General features: G+C 37.1%; 1 protein-coding gene across 2 annotated transcripts; it reads left to right on the top strand.

Moving 5' to 3' along the window:
* The first annotated feature begins 720 nt into the window (after positions 1-720).
* On the top strand, positions 721-24,431 carry MPHOSPH8 (M-phase phosphoprotein 8). 2 transcript variants are annotated; one of them, XM_039351499.1, is made up of 15 exons: positions 721-1,005; positions 3,710-3,865; positions 6,525-7,631; positions 9,222-9,321; positions 10,837-11,064; positions 12,456-12,581; positions 12,660-12,748; positions 13,641-13,781; positions 17,121-17,207; positions 18,291-18,445; positions 19,875-20,029; positions 20,770-20,897; positions 22,643-22,699; positions 23,217-23,300; positions 23,624-24,431. In XM_039351499.1, the coding sequence occupies exons 1-15, from the start codon at positions 799-801 to the stop codon at positions 23,663-23,665; spliced, it is 2,862 nt and encodes a 953-aa protein (XP_039207433.1). In that variant the 5' UTR covers positions 721-798; the 3' UTR covers positions 23,666-24,431. The 2 variants fall into 2 exon arrangements, with proteins under 2 accessions (XP_039207433.1, XP_039207434.1); XM_039351500.1 differs by lacking the exon at positions 22,643-22,699.

Genomic DNA, 24,431 nt, shown 5'->3' with positions numbered 1-24,431 from the left:
AGACATTTGTTAAGTGAGTTTTACCCTATTTCACCACCTTTCTTGCCAGTTATTAAGTGAATCACTGCAGTGAGCAACCCAGTTGTTAAGTGAATTCCCATTGACTTTGCTTGTCAGAAGGTTGCAAAAGATGATCACATGACCTTGGGACACTGCAACCATCATAAATATGAACCAGTTGCCAAGTATCTGAATTTTGATTACATGTTCCAAGGGATGCTGCAAATGTCATAACTGAAAAATTTGTCATGTCACTTTTTTCAGTGCTGTTGTATAACTTTGGTCCCTAAACGAACCACCTGTATGGGTGGACTACCTGTACGGGCGGGAAATTCGCTTAAGCTCCGGGGAGGGGGGGGGGAAGTGCACCGTAAAACCCTCAGCTACCTAAAATTCAAGGCGTGCCGTTCTTGTGTGTTGCAGCAGAAATGCAAAAATCCAAGTTCGGTACTCGGATAGAGAATCACAGGGCATAAACTAGATTGGGATTAAAAAAAAAAAAAAAAGCTGCCTAAAGAGCACATACGCGCTCCAAGCAAAACTCCAAGGTAGCTTTTACTGAGTTATCCCGCCCCGCCTCCTTTCCCGTCGCGTTTTCTGGTTGGCTGCCTTCCGCCCTATGTACGAGCGCACGTTTCCCACGCTTGCTCTGATTGGCGGCCGTTTTGCTTACCTCACTTGGCATCGCGGGGAAGTGATTCGTAGTGAAAGCCAGCGCCGCTCTCTCAGCAACCTATCAGGGCCTTCGGCTGTCTCCACACGCGGGGAGGGGGATGTTGTTAAAGATTCGCCTCCAGCATGGCGGCGGCCGTGACCGCGGCTGAAGAGGAGGAGGAGGCGATGGCGGTGAAATCGCCGGCGGATGGCCGGGCGGAAGAAAGCCGAATGGAACCGGAGACGGCGACCGTGGCAGCGGGAGCCGGTGGAGGTGTCGACGGTGAGAGTGAAGACGAGGAGAACAACGTCTACGAGGTGGAGAAGATCTTGGATATGAAAACGGAAGATGTAAGTCCGGTGGAGGCGAGCTTTGTGAGGGCAGAACGGAGCTGACCTCGCAGGATGTTTCTCTCGCCCTTCCCGGGAGAGGCGAGGAAATTGGGACAAGACGACCCAGGACGAAGGGAGAGAAAAAGAGGGAATGCGATGAGGAAAGAAAAGGCTTTCCTGTCGTTTCCCGCCTCGGTCTTTTTCTCTCTTTCTGCAGCTAGTACGAAAGTGAAGGAAATGCGGGGCGTCTGGCAGCTGAGATCGGAACTTGGCCTTCTGTCTCTAAAGGCTTCCTCCCAAAAAAAGGGAGGAAAGTTGAAGGAAAAAAAAGAGGAAAGTTGACCAAAACATATGACGAAAGGTTGCAGGAATTGGGTATGGCTAGTCTAGAGAAAAAAAGGACTAGGGGTGACTTGATAACGGTATTCTAATATTTGAGGGGCTGCCACAAAAAAGAGAGGGTCAACTTCTTTTCCAAAGCACCTGAAGGAAGAACAAAAAGCAATGGATGGAAATTAATCAAGGAGAGAAGCAACCTGGAATTAAGGAGAAACTTCCTAACAGTGAGGACAATTAACTAGTGGAACAGTTTGCCTTCAGAAGTCGTGGGCACTCCATCAGTGGAGGTTTTTAAAAAGAGACTGGATAGCCACCCATCTGAAATGATATAGGGTTTCTTGAGCAGGGGGTTAGACTAGAAGATATGATATGAAATGATATAGAGTTTCTTGAGCAGGGGGTTAGACTAGAAGACCTCCAAGGTCCTTTCCAGCTCGATTGTGATTGATTGCAGTTTTCATGAGAAACCAAAGAATGGGGCCGGGGGCCAGTTCAGTCTGTTTGCCTTCAGAGAGAATTGTCTAACTTTTCCGAAGTTAAAGCATCTTGAACTGAAATGGACAAGTGACCTGTCTAGTTCCCTTAGCTTTAGACACTTTTGCCTAAGGTCTCAGACTGAAAGATTTGCAGAAGTTGGGCTTCCTGGATATTCCAGAGAGTTGGCATGCAGAGCTGTTCACCTGAGCTGTATTATTGTGAAGGTTTGGGAACTTGCCAAACCTTTTCTTTATCAGTACCTTTGTCAAATACAATACAGGTAATCCTCACCTTTTGACCACAATTGAGTCCAAAATTTATGTTACTGAGACAATTGTTAAGTGAATGTTGCCCCATTTTACAACTTTTCTTGCCACTTTTGTTAAGTGAATCACTGCAGTTATTAAATTTGTAATGCAGTTACTCTGGTTTTCCCATTAACTTTGCTTGTCAGAATGTCGCAAAAGAAGATCACATGACTCCAGGATACTGTAACTCTTGTAAATGTGAATTAGTTGTCAAGCATCTGAATTTTGATCATGTGACCATGGGAATGCTGCAATGGTCATAAGTGTAAAAAATGACCATAAGTCACTTTTTTCAGTGCTGTTATAACTTCAAAGAGTCACTAAATGAACTGAGATAAATCAAGGACTACATGTATAATAGAGGAAGTCCTCATCTACCAATTAACTGTATGTTCAGTGACTATAGTTATAACAGCACTGAAAAATTAGGTTCACAATGGGTTCGCAAACTTGTAGCATCTATCTGGTCATGTGATCATGATTGAGATGCTTCAGAAGTGGCATGCGCTTTCAATGGTCGCAACATTCCATGGTCACATGATTATCATTTTCAACCTTCCCTGCTGGCTTCTCACAAGCAAACTCAAGGCAAATACCAGCAGGACATCACAAGTCTGGGTCACATAGTGTCTTCCTTAATGACCTATTGTAATTTGCTTAACAACCATAGTAAAGCTGACATAAGTCCAGTGCAGTCACATGATGTTTTGCTTTATGACTGTTGCCTAGCACAGAGTGAAGACTCCTGTATCGCATTTTTTTCAGAAATTAAATTGATGTACAACTTCCCCACCCTCTAAGCTACTGTAATAATAACAAAATACTTTTTTCTGATATAAAACTTTTGAGTTGAAAATAGAACATTTCTTCACATAACTGATATTGAAAAATAATTTCAGCATGTTTAAAATTTCAAGAAGTTGCTCATATCTTTCTGGAAGTTATGATTGTTCTGGGCATGATCAAACTTTGAAACAGTTCTTTTTCTCATTCAAATCAAAACATAATCACAACTTTAATAATTTTCCGTAATAATGGAACAATACATTTAATTTGAGCCATTCTAAATTGAAATCCTTCACCCAAACTGAATCAGTCTATGGCATGGAAAGTTTTTCTGTTGTTAAATATTTTGTTTGCTATTTATTACCCATTTTCCTCTCCATTGCCAGGGTTAATTAATCCAAATATTTGTATGGACATCCATCTTAAAACACAAATCTGGGCAAGTTTCAACAACAATAAAATCTAGAACTATAAAAAACATAAAACCAAATCAAAATCCACTTCCTTAGTCATTCCTTTGGGAAGCCCCACAACCAACTCCAAACATCCTTACTTTAGCCTATCATTTGCACAAAAAGCACTAACGTGATGGCCATCCAAAAGGCTGAATGGGTGAGGGACTGCAGGATCATTGAGGGGTAGGAGCACCATAGAAACAGGCCTGCTTCCACGATCTGACTAAATGCCAGGATTTAAGGGGAAGGACCTGAATGAATCCATGTGTTCATTGGGGGCCTACTGCTAATTATTTATTCCACTCAGTGGAATATCATGGTTATTAGGCACAGATATAACTGTTTTCTTTCTGCCAGGGAGAAGTGAAATATAAAGTACGATGGAAAGGCTATGCGCCAGATGATGATACATGGGAACCTGAGGAACATTTGAAAGACTGTAAAGAAGTTCTTCTTGAATTTCGAAAGAAAATGCTGGATAATAAATCTAAGCCTATTAAAAAAGAGATCCAGGTATGTTGGGTTTCATACCATTCACTCCATTTGTTTCGACCTGTTTTTCATAATTGTGGATCCTAGCCTTTGCAAAGTGTCATAACTTCCTTCCGCTGCCCATCCTTGAAGCACTTCCCTTCCTTTTGCTTTTCTTCTGAGGTATATCTCATAACCAGCTGGACAGTCCTCCTTTACCAATCACTTGTTCAGTGATTGTTCACAGTTATGAAGGTATTGAATGAGTAGTATTAAGGACCAGCCATGGAGATTCCAGCCATCGCTGCACCTCTGTGGTTATGTGATTGTGACCCAGGTAATTGGCAGCCAGTTTGCACATAGATGGTTTCAGCATCCCAGAGTCACGGGATCAGTATTTGCAATCTTCCCTGATGTCTTCCCACAAGCAAAAGGTTGAAAGTGGCTCTGATAAATCAGCCCAGCTCCTACTGCTTTTTCTCCAAAAGAAGAGAAAAGCAACAGGGCAAGTGTGGCCACAGCCCAGCCTGGCTACACTCAAGCCACACCCTCCTCCCTTTCTGCATTTGTGCCATGAGCCACTGGCCTCCCCACTCTGTACCTGCTAGGACTGCTGCACTTGGCCCTCCCCATGCTCTGCATCCCTTGGCCTTGCTGCACTCCCTCCACACCACAGCACCCCTTCCCTCCCCACTTGGTAGAACTTCCTTGCTTGTTGCCTGCTTGTGAGCTGCCTAAGGAAAAACTTGTCATAACCAGGACCTGTGACTTCCTGCCAGCTTCCACATTGATTTTGCTTGTTGCTAACTAGCAGGAAATCACAAGTTCCAGCCATATGAGGTCCTTGCATAACAACCCTTGATTCTCACTTAATGGTGGAAATTGGGATTGCCAGGATTGGCATCACTAAATGATACATTTATGACATTGTGCTTTATAACCACATTGCTTAGCAAAAGGAATTCTGCACCTAATTACCATTGTTAAGCAAGGACTACTGTATGACAGCTCTGTTCTTAAACCACTTAAAAAATATCTTTAGGCTTTACAGTTTGTGATCTCCCTTGATGTTTAGGAAAAATGATGGGTTTGAATTTGCTTGTAAAAATCTTTCTATTGGAACCAAAATTTTACAAAATTAAATTGATAAAATGATTTTCAGTAATGCAAAAGCTTATTCAGGCTACCTTAAATTTTTTGGTATTAATCTGTAAAACTCTATTGGTCTCTCATTGGGATTCAGAATTCAGACAAATTTTCAGACATCATTTCTTTGGACCTGTGAAGAGGAGAATTCATTTGGTCATCTTGATTTATTTTTTGCTTTATTTAATCTGCAGATTTTCTTCTGTGTACTGAAGCAGCCTCTTTTCATTTTAAAGAAGATTGGATAGGGTTTTGCCCATAATTATTTATTAATTTAAAAACAAGTAACACACTAAAAGGCAAATTAATTGAAATCAAATAGAAAACAGTAACATAATCAAGGAACTACCAAAGAGAAAACCATACCCCGCCAGCACTATCAGGGTTTGAATTATATTGTACATAAACAGGGAGAAAACTCCACACTCACTAGCAAGGATGATATCACCTAATCAGATAGTAAACCTCTGCAAGTAAACAACCCAACTCAGAGAGCATCAAGGACTCCATAAGTGAAATCTTATCAGCTTACTAGATATTCTAGTAATGTTATACCAATTTTATACCATCTACTTTGGCTGCTTTGGTTTTCATACCTAGTTTGAAATGCTGATATTGAGCTTAAAATGTCTTTGTTGTTTAGAATCAACTTAAGGGGCAGCCTATATTCTTAAATGCCTGCCTACTCACACACTGAAGGGGTTACGAAGACCCTGGTTGTATACATGGTGACGTTAGATCAGGGGTCCCCAACCCCTGGTCCATGGGCTGGTACCGGGCCGCAGCATGCCAACAACTGGGCTGCACAAACAAGCAAAGCCCCATCCGTGGGATGCAGGCAGCACATAAAACCACTCCTCCTCTAGTCCATGGAAAAACCTCTCTCCACGGACCCGGTCTGTGGTGTTGAAAAGGCTGGGGACCTCTGCGCTAGCTAAAATAACAGGCAGAGCTTTTTGCTAGTGCCCCCTACTGGCAGAATTTTATCCCTGCTGTTTTCCTTTTGAAAGGTATAACAATTAAAACTGCTTCTAATTAAGAAAATAACTTTATATTTAATATGCTGCAGTTATGGACTTGAAATGATTTAATTGCTTTTTTCTTACACTTTTTTGAGTTATAATATTGATAATTTTAAATGCAATATTTATGATGTTCTGCAAAAATATTAATGTTTCAATCCCCAAACTACATAAACAGGTGGATGGAGTTTGGACTTTACACTTGAGTTAATTGAATGGTAATTCTGTCAGCTATATGGCAACTCTCATAAAATGAAGGAAGCCTTCAGAAATGTACATATGATTGGTCAAAGGAAAAAAGTTTTTTTAATAAAATCTTGGTGAAAATAGACAGATAATTTGATCTCAGATCCTTGATTTTATCTTCCTTCATATAAAGATCAAATTTGAAAGCATTTTTGAATATACATATGTTACTGTGAGATGCTGTGCTGTGCTATGCTGTCTTATCCTATCCTATCCTATCCTTTTAATCTATTCTATATTTTATATTAAATGTTTTTAAGTGTCCCTTCTTTCTCTCCCTTTTGTAGAAACTGCCTTTAAATGATGATCTTTTTGAAGCAGATTCTGAAGCAGATAGTGATTGGCAAAGTGATACAAAAGGGGACCGATCACCAAAGAAGAAAAAGAAAAAATCTAAAGACAAAGAAGATAAAAACCAAGATGAAATACAAAAGAAAAAAACTAAACTAGCCAAAGTTAAAGAAAAACCAGTTCTAGAATGTGAAAATTCTTCTGACAGTCTGGCTTCGGATTCAAAACCAAAGAAAAGGACTTCGGAGTCAAAGGAAGATATCAAAGATTCCAAAAAACAAAGGCGAGAGGATATAAAAGATCACAGTAAAAAAAAAGAAAGCAAAGATGGAAAGAAAAAAATGAAAGAGGAGAGCAAAGAAAATAAACATATGCAAAAGGGGAAACATGGTATTCATCATTTAGATGGTGAATATAGCATGCAAGATGATTCTTTTTCTCAAGCTGCAAATTTTGAAAGTGAAGATTTAGACTCTGATAGCAGTGAGGAAAAATATAAGATACCTTCTGGCAAATACCGGTTAGAAGAGGTTGCAGTTCATCAGCCTGATAGTACTTCAAGCACAGATGATAGTTGTGAAATAAGGGTTAAAAGGAAGAAAAAGAAACACAAGAAGGCTGCAGAATTAGACGAAAACAGAAAAGTAGATAAAAGTTTGGAGAAGAAGAGCACTCAGAAAAAGCAGAAGATTCCAGAGAAAACAAAAGCATCTCCTGAACTCGAAAATAAGAGGCCATTTACATCTGCTCCAGCACAGAAACCTCTGAAACTGTCTGTTGATGAACGAGGATGCAGGCCCAGTGATACAGGAGGAGAAGGGAGCAGTATGAAACTGAAAAGTAAAGAGGCAAAGCCAGGCCAATCTTATGGTGGGAATGTGCTTCAAAAGGCAGCCATTCCTGAAAGCAAAGAAAAGAATATAAATTGGAGAAGTGATGAGGAGAGAATAAAATCTCAGTATTCTCTAGGGGAGAATCTTTTTGAAAAATTTATAATGGACATTGACTGCAGTAAAGGAGGGAGCACGGTTGGCAAGAAGAATCTCTCCAAAAATGAGCTGAATGTTGACGAAACCCCAAAGGAAAAAGGCATTTTACCTAAGGTAATCAGTAGTGGATGACACAAAATTAGGATTTATTTACCAGATCTTGTTTTCTTTATTCCAAATCTTCATTTAATCATGTGTACCGGCAACTTGGTTTTTTTTCCCCCCCTAGGCATTTCCATTCATCTTTTTCCCCTCCTTTTAGTTTTTTTAAGAGTTAAAATAAATCATTTTGAGACCATTTGAATTGAAATAGCACTTAAATTTCCTATCTTATCTGTTTTGTGTATTCTACTATATTACACTATTTCCACTCCCCAGATTATGCAAGTAATCTCAAAGCAATTTGATGCAAGATAATCAGACTGCTGTGTAAGACTTGGTTGAAATGGTTCTGCTATTTTTACTTGGGTAAAGTGTTATCTAAGGGCTAACCTACTATTTTATCCTTTATGAGTAAAAGGGTTCAGTTATCAGCTTGTCTGATTTACCTGTGAGTAAGTTAACATTTTTATGACATCCAGTGATTATATACTACTAGAACTTGTGTCTGTAAAGTGGGTACAATAGGATGGCATAAGGCAGTAATTACTGAGCCAAGGTAACTTAAATGGGATAATTTAATAATATGCTGTGACCCATGACCCCCATGGAAATGAAATTTGGGGGAGTGTAGTGCTTCAGTCATATGAGCCCTCATTTTCAACAATCCCTGACAGCTGCTCAGAAGTTATTGAGGAAACTGGCAGGAACTTTAAAGTGGATCATGGTTGCTGATGCTTCCTGCCACCTTCCCGTTAGAAAGTTTTTGTTTGTGGGAAGCTTGCGGGGAGAAAGTCAATGGGGAAGCTGGCAGGGAAAATTGCAAGTTGCTTAGGTAAGCCGACCCACCTGTGCAGCCTCCCTCACTTCTTGTTCACTCATGCCAGCCATTGTGCACCCACTCTCTCTTCTACCACCTAGTAGCAGCCATTTACCTGCCTGCTGGGAATGGGAGGGGGGAGGAAGGGAGGGAAGGGAATAGGGAGGGGAAAGGAAGGAAAGGAAAAAGTCGATTTGGAAGTTGCTCCCGCTCCCACTTTTTTTTTTTTTTCCCACCTGTGGTCATTCTGGTTAGATAAGGAAATATCTCTGAAAGGATGATCCATCAAGTCACAGGTTCTCTAGTTTGTTACAGAACTGAAAGTACTTTAGGCAAAATCCAGTGAAATATGTATGTGTCCAAAGGTTTGGGAAATGTAATTTTCTGAGAGTACTTCACCATTCCATTCCAAAGACAGAAAACTGCTTTTTTAAAATAAAGGTATGTACTTAAATGCTGAGAAAATACTGTTGCGTATGTTGAATGCCTCTTACACATCGAAGTATATATTTTTTTGGTACGTCCTGGATTTCACATTCATTTTAGTGTGATTTAAATTGCCCTTATGTCCATGCATTTATACCGGTAGCTTTGCTCTATAACTGGTTAACCATTAGTTTCACTATGTTTTGCTCTTCTTTACGCTGTATGGAAATCAATGCCAATTCTTAATACTTTTGTAATAAATTGAATAGAAGAGCAACTTTATATGTTTTAAGTTAGATTAGCTTTTGTTGTCATCTATATCCAGAACACTCTTGTTTATGTTTATTTTTCATTTTTAGGAAAAGGAAACAAAAAAAAGTGAAATAAAAGAAAAACTCCAGAAGAAATTGGACTCTGAAAAGGAAGAAAAAAACAGAAAAGAGCAAAGGCAGATTAAAGGTAAGGCTGAAATAATAAATTATAAAATACATCTTTTGGAATACTGATGTAATCTTGCTTCAGTCTTTACAGTACAATATGTACTTTTGTGGAAAACCTGATAATTTTTTCATCATGATTCGTGTTTGATTTTCATGGGTTGAATCCAAATGTAGATGAATGCAGAGCAGCATGTGAGAGCTCTTTCGTGTGGCATTACATCACAAAACGCTTCACAGTGGTTCAGAAGACTATGTTGAATGAAAAAGATTGTGTGAATGTTACTGATAGAAAAGAAGTATGAATTTGCATAAATTTGACTTTAAAGACTTCCTACTAAAATATAGCTATGATGCTCACATTACACTAATAAATTTGTTTCTATATCTTGTGAAGAATGAATATTTGCTGTTCAGATGAGGCTCTTAAGAGATGAGTTACATCTTAACTTAATTGGTGATAATGTATAAAGGCTATTTTGGGCATAAATCCATGTAGATAAATGTGCTTTCATCTCTCCTTTATATAAATTTAAATCTTGATTTATGGAATATATTCTTGTCTAATATTCTAAACTGCTTAAGCTTAGTAATATTGCTGCATGGAATTTCAGTTCCAGTTCCTAGTGTGCTGAAAAATTGATTATGATGTTAGCTTGATGAAAACATCTTTGCAAGTAGTGTATTTGAGTGTTAAAGTTTTATAATTAAACCTATCCAGGAAATGATTTGAAGAATTAAATCATCTGGAAATGATTTAAAATATTCTAAGGCGCTTTATGCTGACATCAAAGCATTACTAGATACTTCAAATACTAGGCCATATGACAAACTTTTATCTTGATTGCTTTCCTGAATGAAATATGGGAACATGCCTTTCAGATCTCCAGAAGTAAGGGTTGCATGCACAGAGGCATGCCACAAAAAGAAGCGTTTTCTATCTGCCCCTTTCTTTCTTCTAGTCCAGGGATAGGGAACCTTGGTCTTTTATGACTTGTGGACTTCAACTCCCAGGATTCCTTAGTCAGCATGGCTGGTTCAGGAACTCTGGGTATTGAAATCCACAAGTCATAAAAGAGCCAAGGTTGCCTACCCTGTCATTAGGTGGTGGTGAATTTTAAATTTGCCTCTTTGAGATGATCACACTGGATGACTTAATTCTCCTTAAAGTAGGCAGACTGAAGGTGCTTACGATGTGGGGAGTTAACCCTATAAATCAACAATTCATATGGTAATTTATTTAAAATCAATAGAACAAAACGACCCCACTTGCTTAAAAAGTGAACATGCTGTAACAAATGTTCCTATTAGAAATCTGTACATTGATGTTTTGCTAGTTTTTTCCAGTTCTAAGGAATCATTGAAGGCCTTTAAAAAATTTAAATTCCCTTGATTCTGCAAGGCTTTTGTAGATGGATATTGTAAAGAAAGGCGATTCTCACTTTAACGTAGAAATTGTATTATATTAACCCTAAAAGTAATCATTATATCCCACTCATGCTGTAGAGTCCAAAAAATAATTATTTTCTTGTTGTAGGTTTGAAAGAGATCAAGAGTGCATTTGATGTGTTTAGCATCTGTTCAGAAGAAAAAAATGAATATTTGGACAGTCGGAAAAAAGAGGACTCAGCACACGAGTCTAGATCCACAGATGAATTTAGATTAAAAGATAAGCAAGTATATAGCAGGACCAGCAGAGATGAAACCGATACTTGGGCATACATTGCAGCAGAGGGTGACCATGATATAACTGAGGACAGTTCTGGTAAGTTAACAATAAGCCACTAAGAACAAAAGCTCATTTCAGATGACTATACAGTGTGATCCACAAATAGGTAAGGGATCCAGCATAAAGGTCTTAATGTGACCTTTGAAGAATCCTTATATATTTAATTCTTGGAAGCTCAGTCTTCTTTCTTTTAGTATTTGATTATCTAACTATCTTTATCCACTCCCAAAGATGCTTTTTCACGAGGTACCCGGACTTTCTTGTTTTTCTTTGAAGAAGTTTCGCTTCTCGTTCAAGAAGCTTCTTCAGCTCTGACTGGATAGTGGGGAATGAAAGGATTTATATTCCTTGTAGACAGTTGTTCATTTCATCATTCCCCATCATCCAGTCAGAGCTGAAGAAGCTTATTGGATGAGAAGTGAAACAAAAACAAGAAAGTCCAGTGCCGCGTGAAAAAGCATCTTTGGAATAACAATGACTTGGATGACTGAGAATCTCCATAGATATACCTTTATTCATTATCCATTGCATTATCGCTAGTAAGTCAAATGTTCCCTAGAATGGGTCCCCCATGGACCCCCAGTCCATGGCCCAGTGCTGGGCTGCAGGCTATTATGAACCGGGCCGCAGAAGGGGTGGGCGAGTGTGCATGTGTGCTAAGCTACATTTATGAAAGCAGTAGGCACAAGCAAAACCATCCCCTATCCCCTGCCTCTGCCAGTCCTCCGAACTGGAAAGACTGGAGACCACTGCCCTAGAGCTAGATGAAAATCCTCTATGAACTTTCATATATATTTTGAATATTATTGAGAAAAAGATTCATCAGTAGACAACTATTAGTGTGTTGAAATTCTATTGGACAAGTATCTTACTGAATCGTGTAACTTGATTAAGGATAGATGCAATTTTATGTGATTATGGAGGAAGGCACAAAGTACCTCAATCGGGGATCACTAATGCTAAAAATGTTACGATCAATAAAAACTACGAATAAATATATCCATCCAAGTATATCCAAAAATAAATATGTCCATTAGGAAATACAATATACATTGATTTATCATTAATGTCTTACTAGTACGTTTGAGCTATATTTATTTCACAGAGGATTCAAATACTGTGAATTTTGTAATTGAACTTACAGAGATAATAAGCAGAATGTGAATTCAAACTATTTCACCTATAAAACATTGAGTTCAGAACAATGTTTTGAGCATGAGACAAGTGGCTGATGGTCTATTTCAATCGTTTAGGATGTATGTCAAATTCAAATTTTCGGAGGGTTTGAAATAGCTATTCTGCCCTCAAAATTCAAAGTGGTTCTTGTACATCAGTAATGAGAAGGAAGGATGTCTGCAGAAGTTATTGATTTGACAATGGGAAGATTTAACTTTTTTCCTTTTCTTCTAAAAATCCAAACATGATAGATGCAAAGCAACAGACAATGAGTTTAGGTATGGACATGCAGTTAGAATGGCTATCATTAGAGGACTTTCAGAAACATCTTGATGGAGAAGATGAAGAGCACTTGACAAATGACGGGATAACATCAGGTGAGTAACATGCAGAGACTGAACAGGTGCATATCTCAATTTTTTAAATATACTAATTACTGTTGAATGCTTTTCTAGCTCAACTGCGAGATGCTGTTAAAAATGGGAACTATACTATGGTGAAGATGGCACTTAATTCAAATGAAGAATATAATCTTGATCAGGAGGTATGTTTTAATAGAGTACATTATTTATTTTTTATAAATACGGTAATACAGTAGGAATTTAGAGTAATACAGTAGGAATTTAATCTTCTGAAGTATACTATTTAAAGATACTGGATCATAGATAATGTATTTCATATTTTTTAGATTATTATTTCTACAACACAAATCTATTTGTATTTACACTGCATAATAATAATAATAAAATTGGAAGGACCTTGGAGGTCATTCAGTACAACCCCCTGCTCAGGCAGGAAACATTATACCATTTCGGACAAATGGCTGTCCAGTCTCTTCTTAAAAACTTCCAGTGTTGGAGCATTCACCGCTTCTGGAGGCAGGTTGTTCCACTGGTTAATTGTTCTAACTGTCAGGAAGTTTCTCCTTAGTTCTAAGTTGCTTCTCTCCTTGATCAGTGGTGGTCTTTACTTCAGTATGACTGCTTCACAGTTTATTACTTTAATAAATTTGTATATCAGTTGTAATAATAAAAATTACTCATCTGAAAAAGTGTTCCAGTTTAATCAGCCAATGTATTTTTATTTAAAAATACATTTAAGCATATCAGAAAAATTGATATATCAGAAATGATAAATATTATCCAAGAAACTTTTTCCTTTTCATTCTTAACACAGCACAAAATATCTCTTCTGAATTCAAAAATATAGAAATTATAGTTATTTTTCTACTTGTGTAATGCTTCTGAGTAAGCTGTACGTAGTCAGTTTACGTAACAGCAGAATACTGTAGTTAGAAGTTTTCTTCAGACTCAGCACAGTTAATTTGCTGTTACCTTTATAGTAACTACGTTGTACATCTGTTCTTCAATAATCAAAGTTACTTCTTTAAGAAAGTATTTTTATTGATAACCAACCATTATAAATCACTGTTATAGGATTCTAGTGGAATGACTCTGGTGATGCTGGCTGCTGCAGGAGGCCACGATGACATCCTTCGACTTCTTATCCGGAAAGGAGCTAAAATTAATTGCAGACAAAAGAATGGCACAACTGCATTGATTCATGCAGCTGAAAAGGTCCGTTTCCTGCCACTTTTTCTGTTTATTCGTTCCCCTAAAATAATGCTAATTGAACTTGGCTTTTGGATAATTAACTGTTTAGGTTATTGGATCAACTCTACTGTTAATCTCTTTTTTTACTGCTTTTCCATAGTAAGCCAAACTCATAGGTGTTCTCAAGAATATTACCTTGTTTCAAGACATAATACTATTTAAAGAGTCGTGCAAATATGTAGCAGGTTTCTCATATATAGGGATAGAGAGGAAAATTAAAACAGGCTACCAGCAATTCATTCTAAGATCTAATTATAGCTGTAAGCAGAAATTCTTGAAATAAGTGGCATAAATCTGCTTTGAAGGAAGTGAAAGTCATTTGTATGTGTAGTGTATGCTGATCTGGTAGTCTTGTATATATATATATTGTTGCTTGGCAGGGCATTCCAGGATAGTTTTACTATTAAGTTGTATACTTTCTGCAATATTTACCTTTTTAACAGAATAACAAGAGTTAGAAGGGACCTTGGAGATTTTCTAGTCCAACCCCTGTTCAAGCAGGATACCTTTCTGACAGGTGATTGTCCAATCTCTTCCTAAAAATCTCCAGTGATGGAGCACCCACAACTTCTGAGGGCAAACCATTCCATTGATTAATTGTTCTAAGTCAGGGGTTCTCAACCTTGGCAACTTTAAGACTTGTGGACTTCAACTCAAAGCTGGCTGAGGAATTCTGGGAGTTGAAGTCCACAAGTCTTAAAGTTGCCAAGGTTGAGAACCCTTGTTCTAAGTTTTCTTAAATTTGACTGCTTTATCAAGAAAGTATATAGGAGCATGCTACTTTATACTAAGAGCCCTGGTGGCACAGTGGTTAGAATGCAGTACTGCAGGCTACTTCTGCTGACTCCTGACTGCCAGCAGTTTGGCAGTTTGAGTCTCACTGGCTCAAGGTTGACTCAGCCTTCCATCCTTCCGAGATCGGTAAAATGTTGGGGGCAATAGGCTGATTGTGTAAACGGCTTAGAGAGGAGTGTAAAGCACTGTGAAGTGGTATATAAGTCTAAATACTATTGCTATTGCTACTAAATCATGACTTTAAGAAGTGTGAAATATAAACAAATAATCATACCTTTCTGTACTGTTCACATTCACTAGCAGCAGCTCCCTCTCCATTTTCAGACTACATTCTTTACCAATCCAAGTAGACTTGAATAAGAAGCTTGAGATTAAATCTGGGATCTTCTACAAGCAGCATCAGAGATTCATTAAGTGACAGTGTTCTCTTCGTCTTGAAAACATTACTCAACATTGTTTAGAAAATATAAGAATAGGGAGATAGAGATTTACTTGATCTTTTTCAGCCAACATTTACTTTAGCATAGTTGATCAGTAATTTATCAGCTAACAATACAATTTTGTATTATTTGAAGTACATGCTACACAAATGCATGCTTATTCCTTGAATTGCTGATTCTAATATTTCCACATTTGTTTATTTTTTTTTAAGGAAAAACATTCCTTTTTTAAGAAATGAATGTTAGAACCTATTTATTTGTAGTACAAGTAGTCCTTGATTAATGACTGATCATTTAACAACAATTCAAAGCTATAGTAACCTCAGAAAAAGAGATTTATAATCTGTCCTCAAAGTTACAGCCATCAAACCACTCTTACAGGGACCTTGGAGGTCTTCTAATCCAATCCCCTGCTCAGGCAGGAAACCCTACCTTATTCAGACAAATAGTTATCCAATATCTTCTTTAAAACTTTCAGTGTTGGAGCATTCACAACTTCTAGAGGCAAGTTGTTCCACTGGTTAATTGTTCTAACTGTCAGAAAATTTCTCCTTAGTTCTAGGTTGCTTCTCTCCTTGATTAGTTTCCATCCATTGCCTCTTGTCCTGTCTTCAGGTACTTTGGAGAATAGCTTGACTCCCTCTTCACTGTGGCAACCCATGAGATATTGGAACACTGCTATCATGTCCCCCCTTGTCCTCTTTATTAAACTAGACATACCCAATTCCAGCAACTATATGTTTTAGCCTCCAATCCCTTAATTATCTTTGTTGCTCTTCTCTGTACTCTTTCTAGAGTCTCAACATCTTTTTTGCATTATGGTGACTAAAACTGGATGCAATATTCCGAGTGTGGCCTTACCAAGGCATTTTAAAGTGGTATTAATACTTCACGTGATCTTGATTCTATCCCTCTGTTAATGCATTCTAGCATTGTCTTGGCTTTTTTGGCAGCTGTAGCACACATATTTAAGTGATTGTCCACTAGGACTCTGAGATCCCTGACACAGTTGCTACTATTGAGCAAGATACCACCTATACTATACCTGTACATTTGATTTTTCTTGCCTAAATGTAGAACCGTACTTTTTTCACCATTAAATTTCACTTTGTCAAATAGCGCCCAATGTTCAAGTCTGTCAAGTTCCTTCTGCATCTTATGCCTATCTTGTGAGTCACACAATTATAATTCGTAAGGCTTGGCAACCAGCTCACATTTACAACCAATTGCATCATCCTGTAATAATGAGATCATAATTTTCAACCGGCCAGTATCAGACAAGAAATATCAATTGGGGAAGCTAGATTCCCTTAACAACCATGTGATTTCGCTTAATGGCTATGATGATTTGCTCGACCACAATAGTCATAAAATTGGGTCCAGTCATGTGATGACTTGCTTAGCAATCAAAATTCTGGTCCCAAATATGGTCCTAAGTTGATGACTACCTGTAGTTTTAGTGCTAAGCAGTCTAGATCAGCGGTCCCCAACCTTTATGGCTGGGGGTGAAGGAAGAGGGGAATTGGAATGCATGAGCGGCAGGCCAGCGGGCACTTGCGCACTTACAGCCCGACTTGCACAAGTAGCAGGGCAGTGCGCACATGCACAAGTGCCCACTGGTCAGCCATTCACATGGCCCAGGGGTTGGGGACCCTTGATCTAGATAGTATTGCTGCAAAGAAAGAGATGCTCCTTTTACAAATAGAAAAGGAATTGCTGGTCACTTTGAGTTCTACTTTGAAAGAAAATGCAAATATATATCTAATAATATTTTTAATATGTAATGACTGGTTTGCAATCCTAAACTATGTTTTTAAGTAACATAAGAATTCATCACAAGTTTAGTATAATAAATAAAACTATATAGCAGCAAATCTGCTGATCCTGCATTTTTATTTCTGTTTTCTCTATGCAAAAATAAATAGAAAGGAAAATCAGAAGTCTTGTATCACTGATCATAGTATAAGTTTGTTTTAATCTTTGTATAGATCTTGGATTCATTACTTTCATTTTATCTATGTTCTCTTAGGTTTGAAATATTCATGTGTGAATCATTTTGTTTTTGTAGAACAATCTAACTACTGCCGCCCTTCTCTTGGAAGCTGGTGCACATGTGAATGTGCAGCAAAAGAATGGTGAAACTGCATTAATGAAGGTATTTATTGTTAACTTGAGTAAACTTGAATAGTGGTAAATCTGGATATATTTTCTTCTAGACAAGTAATTTTCTGTAAAAATTCTAATACAGAAATCACAAATTAAATAAGATTTATGCCTACATGTTAATTCATAAGTACAAGAAATGTTCATATTTGGGGGTAAAACAAATATGATAATGAAGTATAATGTTATGAAAACATTATGTGTTGAAGATAACTCACCATTTATTGCTAGATTACAGACCTGCATGCTACACTGAGTTAATGTTTAGTAACTTAAGCTCAGATCTGAGGGAATTGATCCTGTATGTGATCTCACTGTATGGACAGATGAATGTGAGAGAAGGTGGCCCCTCAGAAAACCTGGTCTGGAAATGTGTAGAGCAGGGATCCCCAACCCCCGGTCCATGGACCAGTATCAGGCCACGACATGCCAGCAACCGGTTTGCATAAACAAGCAAAACTCCCATCTGTGGGATGCAGGCAGCACACAAAACCACGGCCCCTCCAGTCCACAGAAAAACCTCTCTCCATGAAACTGATCCCTGGTGCCCAAAAGGTTGGGGACCTTTGGTGTAGAGCAGCGGTTTTCAACCTATGGGTCACGACCCCATTTGGGGTCGATCGACCAGTTTACGGAGGTCGCCAAACAATGCGATCCGCCATTTTCCCCCCTCAGGGGGCGGCGCCATGCATGCGTGCCACGCATGGGGGTGGCACCACGCATGCGTGCCACGCCACGCATGCGCGGCACGTTCATGTGACGGGGGTCGCCGTCACACAAACGTTGAGAAACGCTGGTGTAGAGCCTTTTAAAGGAGACAACCAGCATGTTGTAGCCCACCCAGAAGCCAACTGGCCACCAGGGTAGGGAGTTTGTCCCAAGTATATCAGGATGTAGCTATTTTTGCCTAGGCCCCTGCATTTTGTATTACTGTAGCTGCTGAATTATTTCCAGGCCCAGCACTACACAGTAAATCTATGAAATCCAGTGCTACTAGTATCTAGCATCTACTCCAAAATATGCATGTCCTTTAACTGCCTTTTCATTATATCTCTTGGTAAACTCTCACATGTAGGCTTGTAAGAGAGGAAATTACGATATCGTCCGTCTAATGATTGAAAGTGGAGCTGATTGCAATATTTCATCAAAGCATCAGAGCAATGCTCTTCACTTTGCCAAACAGTGTAATAATTTATCAGTGTCTGAACTCCTCAGGAGTCATTTGGCTACGTAAGTCCTTGCATTGGAGGTGGTTCAATTTCCTTAGTGAATCAGGGAATGTTGATGTCAGATTTTTTTATTGGAAGATTATATTTCTTAAACATTTTAACATAATACTTAGATGACTCCTTGCATGCTTATTTTACTGTTAGCATTTAGGAGGAGGTTGCCTTTATTAATAGCTTCACTCAGTGAGGGATTTTTAGGCCTCTCACATGAGTTCTTAGGATTCAAGTTGAAAGATTTTTAAAGTTGTTTTATGCAAGCCAAAACCTGGATTATATTTCAAATCCAGAAAATCCTAAAATTATTTTTTATTTATATTTGCTTCAGTACTTTTTTCTTGTGAATGAATATATTTTACATATCTTCTTAAAAATTTAATAAGTAACAATAAATATGTAATAAACTATTTTAGTTGAATTTTTTATAATTACTGTTAGGACGTTTTTATCCAGGCTTTGCTCTTTCATATGAAGAACTTTTTTTCCATAAAGCCTATTGTTTAATTTTTAAAATCTTGATTTAATTAGTATATTTATAGTGATTAATATATTTACATATTGCAATGAGTGTTGGCACTTTACAAAATTAAAACACAATTAGGGCCAACTAAACAATAAATACAATACACTACAATAAAAATATCCTATTAACAATGTCTAAAAAGAAAACTAACTCCATCCATGCATTCTCTGTGGAATTCTGCTTTGATAGGTTAAATCCAGAGTCTCAGTGGGCAGGGTAATTAGCACTCTGCTTAATCATGACATGATTAAGATATATTCAGTTGCTGGAAGACAAAGGATGGGCTTTTACATGGAAAAAACTAAGGAATATAAGGAACCTGGGGCTAGGGAGAAAGAACTTTGTTATTTGCTGTATAGAGAAGAAGCTACTATGCAGAAAAGGTTCTTTAAAAATGAATTAGTGGAGCTGTTTGAGTGAGGGACTTTCATTTAAGTTATTCTTATAGTCATTTTTATTGCTCATTGCTTTTGTGTGTTTATATTTAATATTGTTTTTATAAGAGGTAAAATGAAAGGAAAAGACTTAGCTTATAAAAATCTCTGTTTTCTCCCTTTGAACAGATAATCTATTTATTTTTAGTGCAAGATATCAACAAAATTAGAACGAGGCCTTTGAGGGCAGAAGTTTTAGAGTTTTGGGAAATAAATGTAATACAAATATTTACCACTAGTGCTATGGAATGCAATTCTAAATATTGAATCCAGAAGTAGATTGGATTTACAGTAGTGGTAGGAGGGAGAGCTGCTGCACAATTTTTTTTTCTGACCTTGTATGTTCCTTCCATTTAATGGTATTTTCGGGCCCTCTGTGAATAGAAGGTCATCAACTGACAAAATATTACTCATTGAAAATGAATTATGACTCTTTTTCTAATACAATTACAAGTTTAAATTTTGCTTGATTTTAGGTTAACCCGAGTGGCAGAAGAGACAATCAGGGAATACTTTGAAGCCCGTCTTAATTTGATGGAACCAATATTTGATATTGCATGTCATCTGCTTTGCGAGGGACCAGATTATTCTTCAGAATTCACCTATAAGGCCCCACAGAATGTGCCTGAAGGTTGTATTTGGAGACAAATTTGATTAGTGAAATGAAAATCCAGATATTTAAGGGTGTGATATCTACTTTATGGGCATAAACAAGTTTGAATATTTAAATAAATAAAACATGTCAAACTAAAATATTCTACTAATGGTAATAGGTAGCAGAAATAAAGTATTGAGATTGATAGGTTTTATTGCTTATTCTTTTTTTGTTGAGAAAGAGAGAGAGACAATATGGTATATTTAATAGTTGTGTTAAGCTTATCTGTATCTTCCAAGTGCATAAAATTGCATTATGGTAGAAAAAAACAGGAAATAATTTTTTCAGAATTATAATCCTAAAAATTGGATTTACCAAAGTTAAAATATCTGATCTTACTTAACCAAACTTTATGTTAAAATTGTATATTAATAAGTTCTTTATTTAATATTCCTACATACAGAATGTAAAAAGAAATTAATCTTTAAGATTCCCAAATTAATTCTTTAAGCATTTACTTTCCAGATTATCTTTCTGAATCAAACTTAGGCATTTGTTATGAAAGAAGGGATCTGATTTGCAGTTACATGGCTTAAGAACATTGAAATACAATCGGTACAGCTACTTTTTATTATTCAAGATATAATTCAAGCTGCCATCTATTTGTGTATTAGAAACTAGTTATAATTGGTTAATCACTTTTTCACAGGGAAGAGTGAGAACTCTTCTTTACTCTTGTATGTTCTCGAAATGAAGTGTTCACTATTTTTCCACAGGATCTGGGATTCTTTTATTCATTTTCCATGCAAACTTTTTGGGGAATGATGTCATTGCTCGACTTTGTGGACCATGCAGTGTGCAAGCTGTGGTTTTGAATGACAAATTCCAGCTGCCTGTGTTTTTGGTAATTTTTTCATCTCTTTGGTTACTTATATCATCTTTAGAAATGTATAGTTTTTTTATTTCTAAGACTTAACAATTCATCCTTTTAACAGAGGAATCAAGCCTCATTTTAAACTGAATCTTATGTTATGGGGAATATCTTCAGTTTTTTGAAAATCTGGAAAAATCTGTGGTTGAGCTCATATTTTGTATACAGATATTCTCAGTTTCAATCCTTGATATCTCCTATTTGTTGTGAAGGATTTGCCTATCTATTGCTTGCATATATAGATTTATAAATAATTTAAACATGGTTTATTTCATATGTATAGTATCTTAAAATGGTTGTATCTACATTTATGGATCCACTAATTGCTCAGCCATATTTCTTAAGCAATAGAATAGCATCATATCTTAGCTTATTCATTAGAATTAATGTTTGAAAACTCTGAGACAAACCAAATATTCTTCAGCTCAAAGACTACTCCATATTGTCCATGATAAAAAAGGCAACAATGTACATTTTTAGCTATGAACTTTATTATTCCAAGAAGAATGTGTCAATCCTGTATTTTATATAGTACATCTTTCTTTGCTGAGGACCTAAAACAATTTCAGAATGGGATACAGAAGATCATTAAAGTTAAATAATTGTACTTATTATTGGTCAAAACATATAGTTGTTATCTATACTTTTGGTAAATATTATTGGTCAGTTGCACTAAGCATAGTCAGCAGCTTTTTCTCCCCATCCAACAAATACCAGAGAAGCATATTTGTGCACATATGCACATCATATAGATTCAATTTTTTTATACACAGCAATTATTTATTGTGTTTGTCCCAGCTTTCCTTGCTACTTTTTTGCACATAACAGGCAGTAAGTAGCCCGTTATTTAACTTTATTACATAAGCCCTAGATTTCACCTTAAGGCTATAAGCTGTAGCTCTTTCTTTCCAACATCATGCTTTATCATTGCTTCCCTTCTCATTTTCATTTAGTTTAATAGCTAGTAACGATTTTCAACATATTTGAAAGTTTGCATATTATTTAATTGGCTAGAATAGATTTACTACCCCCCTTTTTTGCTGACTAGCTTAACTGTATTTTTCTATGAGAAAGGGATGGAATTTGATATGCAATACCAAGTAAATGTTTCCTTCCTATTAAAAAAAACCCTCTCTAAAATACATAGAGTCCTTTGATTTATCTTTAATAGATCTTGCGAGATGCTAGTGTGATAGTAGATGGCAGTTTTATTTAGCTAAGTACAGTTAAATATGCTATAAAAGTACAGTTAAATATGCTATAGAATACCCTTTAGAGCAGGGATGGGCAAACAGGCTCCTTGGGCAAATTTTGCCCTGCCTTTGGCCTAATTTCAGAATCTCTGTGCAAGAAAGTTCTGCTGTCTGTCCCTATCCTGCAACTGGGAGACAGAGAGGAGGAGGAGGGAGATGTCTGGAGGAGGAGGGTGATCAGAGAGCAAATGGGGTATTCCCATTGCCTTTCACTTTTGGCTCTGGCCCTGCTTACTGCTTGCTTCAGTCCCACCTACGTTATGGCCTGCAAGAGGTGGGGTAGATTGCCCACTCCTGCTTTAGAAGCTTTGCAAGGGATTTGTGAATGAAAGATAAGCAAGAAACAGTCAAAAGAATGTTCTACCTTCAGGCAGTACTTGGAAGGTGCCTCTGGTACCTGTTATTTGGCTCCGAGTATAGAGAGGTACCCTTTGCCTTCATCTCATCCTTTCCCCTCCCTCCCAGCCCAACAGAGCCTGCCATCCTGCCCCGACAGAGCAGCTTGCCCAGCGGATCTTACAGGTGAGTGGCTAGGCTAATACCTGTTAGGGCATTAATGTCAGTCTTATCCAGCCATATGCTCGCCTCACCTTTGGGCTTATTTTACTGGGAGTTACACATACATTTCCTCTATTAGTTTCTGCCCGTGCCAAACCTCATGCCTACTTTTGAGCACTACTTAAGGTGGTTTCCAGTGATTAAAAATACTAAGACAAGGCTTACTGGATTATATTAAATGTTCATGTAGACTAGTGCTTTAAAAACAACTTGTTTAATTTCAAGATTACTATGTTTCTTTTCCTGTTCTATTTTTATATCTGCCTCCTAGAAGTTGCATGTGCTTTTAGTTGTGATGTAGTTTTTATGGTTGGCATTAGGTCTTTTGCCATGCAAGTCGGTAGCAGGCTTAGTTGGTGAACAAGGCTTAACATGTATTAAAAGGTGGTTGTTGGGTTTTTTTTGCTTTTATATTTTGCCTGGCTTGAGAGAGATGTTATATCTGTGAAATGAATTCAGTTGTTTTTCCTCTTTATTTTAGGATAGTCACTTTATTTATTCCTTCAGTCCTATTCAAGGCCTTAACAAGCTCTTCATACGTTTAGCAGAAGTTCCAATGGCAAAGGTGAGCACTGCCAATGAAGAGCATTATTCAAATGAATATATTAAAATTCCCCCTAGGCAATTTTGAGCCTACTAAAAAGTTATAAAATGCTAATGTAAGCCAAATTCTGACTCTTTATAAAGCACTTTATAAAGAGTGGCTTTTCTAAAATGTCTTTTCATATGAAAATATGTAAAAACATGCCTCTAAAATATATTGAATGTATGAAATGCTCTATTTTATGAGATACTATTACACTGTGTGAATTTATTAATATGCTGTATCTTATGGATTTCATACTTTGAGATGGAAAGATTTTGTCAGTGACTCTTTGTTCCTTACAGGTTAAACTGCTGATAGCTGCCTATAGAGTGCAATTACAATGACTTAATGAATGATGCAATTTTATTGGACTCTTTTCCTCATTTGAGTCTCATCAAGAAGTATGGAATTCCTGGTGCATTCAGTGTTTAATCTCACTTTGTTTTGTTTGAATGCTATTTACATGTGAATCTTCCCGTATGTAGCAAATACGCTGCTTTAAAAAATTGTGAGATTTATTTTGTAGACATAGCTGTATTTGTGTCAATGATTGTAGTTCAACTTGTAAGGCTCAGCCCAACATTTCCACAATGTGGAATGATAAAAAGAACAAGTATCTTGATTGTGTATAAATGCTCACATTTTGCCCTGATTTTGAGGTTTACATTTAAGTTTTTTTTTAAAAAAGAAAAACCAGCTATAAATTTCTATTGTTGTTACAAAAAAAGGCATTTCTACTTAATAAAGAACTTCTGTGACTAATTTATCTGAGCAGAAGTTTAATATAAGAGAAATTTAGGATGGGTCATTTAGAAAGTATGGAACAAAATTTGTACCTAGAGTAATGTACCTAGGTAATGTAATAATGGTAGTATTTTCTTCTTTAGGTCTAATAGGTACAGGAGAAAATAATTTTTCAGATACATTTGGGCTATTTTTTTTTAGGGTGGATTATATTTATAGATTTATGCTGAACTCCATCCATGCAATGTTCCCCAAATGATTAAACTATTGCCCTGATCTAATCTACATTGGTTCTAAGATAAAACTGTAAGATGCGCATAAATCCCATTTGTGTGTAAAAATTAAACTTTTGTTAGTCAAACTTCA

The sequence above is a fragment of the Crotalus tigris genome, unplaced genomic scaffold (genome assembly GCF_016545835.1).
Source record: "Crotalus tigris isolate CLP2741 ecotype Arizona unplaced genomic scaffold, ASM1654583v1 scf7180000018371.15429387391:27106975, whole genome shotgun sequence".
Lineage (NCBI taxonomy): Eukaryota > Metazoa > Chordata > Lepidosauria > Squamata > Viperidae > Crotalus > Crotalus tigris.
The sequence above is the reverse complement of the archived record's forward strand: the minus strand, read 5'-3'. Positions and strand labels throughout refer to the sequence as shown.